This window comes from Lactuca virosa, chromosome 3, assembly GCF_052849685.1.
Source record: "Lactuca virosa cultivar CGN04683 chromosome 3, Lactuca_virosa_CGN04683_v6, whole genome shotgun sequence".
NCBI classification, from domain to species: Eukaryota; Viridiplantae; Streptophyta; class Magnoliopsida; order Asterales; family Asteraceae; genus Lactuca; species Lactuca virosa.
Genome location: NC_136428.1, coordinates 80,163,067 through 80,170,191, shown reverse-complemented (window position 1 = coordinate 80,170,191; position 7,125 = coordinate 80,163,067). Strand labels below are relative to the sequence as shown.

Sequence of the window (7,125 nt, the reverse complement as noted above, 5' to 3'; positions counted from 1 at the left end):
AAGTAATCATATGCTCTTAGCCACTCCTACATAAGAGCAAAATATTTTAATTACTGATATTTAGCCTGTTGGATGGTCAAAAATTAAATACCAATGATAACATGTGTAATAATTTTTGGAAAATTACTGATTCTGATTTACTCAAAATAACCAGGCTTCTCAAGGCAGTACAACTGTTGATTACAAACGTCATAAAATTCCTCTTTGGCTCATATTCAGGTATGATGCGTAAATTAATCTTCATGTCAAGGGTAAAAGAGTAAATTTTGTGTGAGTCTAGTTCACTCTACAAGCATGCATCTTTGGATCTGAAATTACGAATTTTGAAATCAAAATATAAGTGTTTGGCAGAAAACTTGGTAAAATGATAACAAATTTGGATTCTTTTTCATTTGTTTGGACAATCATCAGACCTATGGGTTGTGTTGTTGGTTCTAGGAATTGATGAATTTAGTTAATTATTTCTTCTCATCTGTCTCAACTTATCAGTTAAGAACTCAAATGGTCAAAATATTTGTTACTTGATTGTTTATTGTTGTTTATTTTTATAACATCATTATAATAGGTGTTAGATAAACTCAAAAGCAGTCTAATTTGTTTAGACATATTGGTGTTAAATCTGAATTTTTAGTTAGGTGATTTTTTTTCTAAGGACAATTCTTTAATAAGAAATAAATGAAAGTAGGATGCTATAATAAACATATCAATAAAGTACATTGTTATAACAAAGACTCTAAAATCCTTACAGTGAAAAAGATGTTTATCAATGCATTTTTTTTCTTATTATACCATTCTACTTCTATTTCTTTAAATTTAAAGTATTCAACTTTCATTTGTAAGACATTATTCTTTGAAAAATATACCCAATGATAGCATTGTACTTCCAAAAATGCAATGCTCTAAAATCAGGGAAAGTATGTTGCTATGTTTGGATTAATTTCTAAAAATGCAATGCTCGATTATGATAAACAGTGAAAGTAGAGTGCTTTAATCAACAAATCAATGAAAGTACTTTGCTATGCTCACATAGATTTCTAAAACTACAATGCTATAGTATGATGAAATATGAAAGAAAAGATGAACTGTTTTACTTTTAATGTTGATTAAAATAACTCCAACTGTGGTAATTGTTACAAAAATGGTCCATGTTGCAGAAATATATTACAAAAATGGTCCTTATGGTAGGTAACTGTTACAAAAATGGTCCCAGGAAAACATGACAAAAATGGTCTTTTAAGAAGCTGTTAAAATGGTCCTTGTAGCAGGGATATATTATAGAAATGGTCCTTCTGGCATGTAACTGTTACAATGGTAAGTACTTTCAATTAGAATAACCAATTGATCTATGGTTCTTTTTATGTGTGATTATTATTAGTGATATTATTACATCTTTTTTTGTGATTATTAGTGATATTCTTATATATTTTTATGTGATTTATTATGGTTATATTACAGGAATTGTTCAAGATGGATAAATAAGAGGAGCAACTATGCAAAGTTCATCTTTATGTCAACTTTTGTGTCTCTTTCCAACAAGTATTAAATCTGATAGTTTAATATTTTGAGTAATTACTAGCACAATTTTAAACTTATAATAGCTTTTTGGAATATATTTTTGTATTAAATATTGAGAATATTACAGTAAAAAAAGTTAAGTATTAATTTAAGTAATGTTTTTGTGTTTTGCGTTTATTATTTTAATTGTTTTTTTATTATTTTATATTCCATTTAAATTTATGAAAAAAACATCGGATCTAATTTTGAAATATAAATGTTTTGTGGTAAAAAAAAGTGTCGCTAAAACATAAAACTTGTTTTTATTTTAGCAATTATATAGTGGCATAGTGTCACAAAAACCAAAAGTGCTATAGTAGCACAAAAAAGTGTCACTAAAACCTAAAAGGGCTGCAACGACACAACAAAAAAGTGCCACTAAAAGCCTTTAGTGGGAGCGCTTGTAGTGACACTTTTTTTTGTGTCGCTGATTCCCAAGGGTGTTTTTAGTGACATTTTTTTGGTTTTTAGTTGCACTTTTTTTGTGCCATTAAACTTCGTTTTATTTGTAGTGTAAGAAGGTACTAAGCAAGTTTGAGACTTGATTACCAGAAAATGATGAGGATGAAATGGAGTCTTTGGATCTACTATCTTCTCCTTGAATCCTCAAGATTCTCCTTCCTTCACAAGCTTCAAAACACACAAAGTTCACTCAAAAATGGCTTACAAGCTCACAAATGCATTAGGGTTTCTGAATCTAGGGTTTAGGACTTGAAGGCTGGAAATGAGGCCATCAAGTGAGGATTAGGATGCTTAAATAGGGTGCAAAACCCCGAAATTAGGGTTTCATCCTGGCAGCCCTACTCGTAGAGTTGAGGCTCTCAACTCGTCGAGTAGGTGACTTAAAATCTCGCGTCCATTCTGGTTTCTACTCGACGAGTTTGGGGCTCCCAACTCGTTGAGTTGCACTACAAAAGTGAATAAACTATGATTAAATGTGTCCCAAGAACCAGGAGTTACATGTTGCCAGACGCGGACATGCATTGGCGTAGTGACCATCTTGGCGACAAAGTTGACAATGTGGAGGGCGGCGACCATGACCCCGTCCACCACGTCCACCGGTGTTGTTGGGAGCATGAGAAAACTGACCACCACATCCCTGAGAAGGAGACGAGGGACGGTAGGTTTGAGCCGAGAAAGCCACCGGTGTTGTAGAAGTGCTATGAAGGATATGAATGAACAACTCATGGCTTTCAGCCCTAGCCAAGAGATCGACAAAGGATGGAGCAGGTTGAGACGAGCGGATGACGGTGGAGAATGTCTCAAAAGATGGTCCAAGACTACAGAGAAAGCTGTGAATTTGATCATTGCTGTCAACCGGATAAGCAATGGCGGCTAACTGATCGCATAGAGTTTTAAAATGACGACCATAACCAGCAATGGTTTTTGAATCTTTTTGAACCAGGCCAAGTTGAACGCGAAGATTGTGTACCCGTTCAATGGACGAGTTGCCATAAGCAATCTCTAATGTAACCCAAATCTGACCTGCCATAAGCAGTCTCCAATGCAACCCAAATCTGAGGAGCAGTTGAAAGACCTATGATAACCGTGACAACCTCTTCAGATAAGGTAGCGTTATTGTAAGTCCCGATCTATAGATCCAAATCAGTGATCAATGAATTGCAAACAATCAAACAGAGTGTAAAAGGAGTAGAAGGAGAATAAAGCCAAGCATGCACACATCTATTACGTATAAATGTCAGGTACACCTTGGGAAACACACACACATACGTCGTCCACATACGTCACCTAATACAGACACAGACACCTACTATTTATAGAACACCCAGCAGTACACCAGTGTACAGCCACACACGCGTGTGCGGCCGCACACAGGGTGTACGGCCGCACACACATGTACGGCCGCACACACATGTACGACCGCACACAGCCACACAAAAGTTACAACCACGATAACAAACCCCAAAGCCTACCAAGACCTATACAAGATGAATGCCTAGCTCAAACCACAAAATTGTGACCTAACAGTTATGGTAATAATGGTGTGATGATCAGCGGCATACACAAGATTTTCGGTTGTTTTTTCATTGTCGGTGAAGGTTGCGACAGGGGTTGTGGATGAACCATCTACATGGGAGATGAAACTTTGATATGTTAGGAGATGAATCATTTGGTTTTTCCATAGTAACTAGTTTGAGGGGAAAAGTTTCATAAGGATTAAGTGAGCAAGGGAGTGGGGAAGGGTGTTATGAGTGGTGGAGGAGGAGGCAGACATGGCTGTGGAGGAAGGAAAAAGAAAGAAAGAAGGAATGGGCATGAGGGGTGGTCGATAGGCTTTGATACCATAAAACTCTTGAAGAAAAGTATTCTCTATTCCACTTAGCAAATGATTCAGACAAATAAATAGGAATTGCGAAAGTATATTAATGGTCTAAAATAACAACTTAGGAGTAGTGTAGATTTGCCGTTCTAAAATAATAATAATAATAATAATAATAATAATAAATAGGTAAATGAAAAGACTATAACAACTCTTCTATGAATGTGGTAGAGTAATCATCTTATTATCGTGAGGTTACCCACCCCATACACTTGCATCTCAAACTTTCTAATTCTTTAAGCATCTTTTCTGGAACTTTAGAAGGTGACATAAAAAATATACCAATGCTACCGAGAAAAGATTTCAACAAAGCAGTACGCCCGGTTTTTACCTTGCAGATTGAAATCAAAATATATTAATACTCAAATCATCAATTAATTGATACATCGATGCCAATAATTCACACCCAAACATGACATTCTAATTATACCTCTGCCTCGATTTTTTGATGATTACAGCTATTTGATACAACTTCAAATTACTTGATATATTTCAAAAAGAAAAGCTCAACTAATATTTGATTAGGCCTCCATATGGTTTTTCCAAATATGCCCCATTCTTGAGATTCTTCACTGAATTCACAACATACTTATTATTCTTCACTGAATTCACAACATACTGATTTTTTTCATTTTCTTTATTCACATTCTCTGCTTATTCTCCCGTTATCAAGTAGCATCATATGCATTTACAATGGGCGAACGTTTCCTATATCCGATGTTTTTAATAAAAATATTTTCCGTGTCTTTTGAAAACTTGAGTAATCAGTATTGTTGTTGTACTCAACCATTAAAAATTATCAAATTTTGAGAGATGTAAATTTTGTTGGTTTTTGTAAAATTCTAAATTAACTTACTCAAGAAAGCCATTTTTATGATAACTTATCACCGTTTTTATTTTCTTGAACATCATTTATCATTGACGTTATTTTCTACCGATTTATTAATAATTACAAAATAACCTATATCATCAGTTTATAATTGTTCCCCATAGATTTATTACTAATTACAAAATAATAATAATAAAACTCTAAATATATTTTAATAGAAACAAACTATACAAAATACAAAACACATGCATAAAATTAGTTCATAATATAATTATTCTCAAGAAGTGCATTACGAAATAAAAAAGATGATATAATTCTGCTTTCGATTAATTTGCAATATCAAATGTTGAACAACGAAAACAATATACCAATTCTAATTTCAAAACACAAATTTTTTCTTGTTAAAACTTAAAAGAATCGTAAATGAAATCATTAATAGAAAAATCCCATTGATTACTACTACCTTAAAAATACAGAATCAAACAATATTCTTTCCTCGAGCCCATACCCAAAATCCTAAAATTCTAAAACCCTAAAACCAAACCCAAACCTAAAATCAAACCAACCCAACCCCCAAAAGCAGTAGATGCCACGCCTGAAGTCGCCAGAGCCGGTGCGTGCATTTTCGGTTTATCAGTACCTTGTAGCATGGCTGATGGCATCGGAGCCGATGCTGTTTTGGGAGGAGCCGGTGTTGTTGGGGGGAGGGTGGCCGATGCTGGTGTGGGAGGAGCGGCAGTGGAGTGCACGATGTGAGTCCGGTGACTCACCGCCATGACAACGATCCACAACTTTTCACCGTTCTCGCATTTACCGTCGTGGCCGCTGATGAAAAAGAAGGGACCTGATCTTGTAAATATGAAGGCGGAGTAACCATCGTTTAGGGTTTCTTTGGGGTCAGTTTTGTTGCAGTTGTGGTAAGCCTCTTCGTTTACGACCAAAACCGAATCCATCCCTTTCTTGTACTTGAAAACTGCAACACAACAAACAAAACACAAACATCGATCCATTAAACTGATCTTGACACCATTTGATTTTCAGTCATGCAAACATATAATTAAAGAGAGAGATTTCTAATTACCAAGTGTGTCATTGACTTGAAAGCGGTTTCTTTCAGCCCAATGGTTGTAGCTCTCACGAGGATCAATAACCCAACCATTTTTGCCACCAACATGGAACGTGTAGCCATAACATGACCTGAAGAACCCTGCGGATATGATGAACAGCAAACCGAAGCTTGTAAGCAGATTCATTTGGTGTTCCATAGATGAGAATTGTGTTTGTGTGTTTGGGAGATGAGAAATGAAGAAATGGCGTATTTATAATAGATACGCAAGTAAAGTTACCGTTGGAATGCATGGTAATCGCTTCATTCGCTTGGTTGGAGCTGAGTTGGAGGCCACGATTTTCATACCGCATATCATGTTGGTAAAACTGTAACGGTTATTGTAATTCAAATTCTGGATTTTCCTTAACAATCAGGATCAAGTCATCTATATACATACAAATACAATATCAACCTATAGATAAAAGATTCACCAACTTATCATAATTAAATAAACTTTTAACACTGCACTTTGCTCATATATACATATCCAGTCTTCGTTCCAAAACATGTTTTACTCATTGTTGAAGTGTCTGTCGAGCCAAAATTCTTCATATATCTAGCGTTTTAAGGTTGATCTGAATTAATCAATTAACAATTTAATTAACTGAAAAACAGCACGCGTTAAGGAAATGAAACTAACAAGTAACAATCATATATTCTAATCTAATTCAAAAAAAATTGTACATGTTAATTTGTTAATTAAATCATTGTGCTTATAAAATGAGTACCCACCCTACATCAAAAGTTTCACACGACTATGGTGAGATCAAGGCTCCTATTTTACTGTTTTAAATGTTTTACGCGGGTGGGTGGGTGGGTGGGCGGGTGACATGATCTCAAGGATATAATATTCTTAAAAATCCGACTCCAAAGGGAAAAGTTATGGATTTTATAAAATAGAAATTACCGCGTAATTAAAATTAATTATGTCAAAACGGTACTTAGAGATTGGTTAAGTTTGACTAAAGTGCAAAAAGGAGTTTCGTAGTACTCCTCAAGATATAAACTTTAGGAAAACGTTTGCCAAAAACGGGATTCGTATGAAAGAGATAAGATTTTTGTAAAATCATTTATTTTTACCCTCGTTAGGCATGAAAATGAAATTCAAAACTAGCCAAAACAACCTAAATGAGAGTTGTAGTACCCTTTGAGATCATCACATAAATATAGAGATGGCTTAGATCGCAGCTCGCACGAAGAAGTTATGATTTTTGCAAAATATTTTTGTGCGTGTCATGTGTGCGTCTCCGCACGTCGCATACCTGACACCGGATTCGAGTAGATTGCGAGAGA

The 7,125-nt window shown here is 35.0% G+C and overlaps 1 protein-coding gene across 1 annotated transcript; it reads right to left on the bottom strand.

Annotated features, from left to right (window-relative positions):
- Positions 1-5,224: 5,224 nt before the first annotated feature.
- Positions 5,225-6,001, bottom strand: LOC145162427 (early nodulin-like protein 3). Its single transcript, XM_079081573.1, has 2 exons — positions 5,806-6,001; positions 5,225-5,697 (listed from the first exon to the last, which is right to left on the bottom strand). Exons 1-2 carry the CDS (start codon positions 5,987-5,989, stop codon positions 5,249-5,251), a joined length of 633 nt encoding a protein of 210 aa, XP_078937699.1. The 5' UTR covers positions 5,990-6,001; the 3' UTR covers positions 5,225-5,248.
- Between the last annotated feature and the right edge of the window lie 1,124 nt (positions 6,002-7,125).

Bases quoted from the DNA above. Each gene is read 5' to 3' on its own strand.
- LOC145162427 (XM_079081573.1), bottom strand. From the start codon at position 5,989: ATGGAACACCAAATGAATCTGCTTACAAGCTTCGGTTTGCTGTTCATC. The intron at 5,698-5,805 runs GTAATTAGAAAT...GTTGTGTTGCAG, and splicing joins TCAAGTCAATGACACACTTG to TTTTCAAGTACAAGAAAGGG.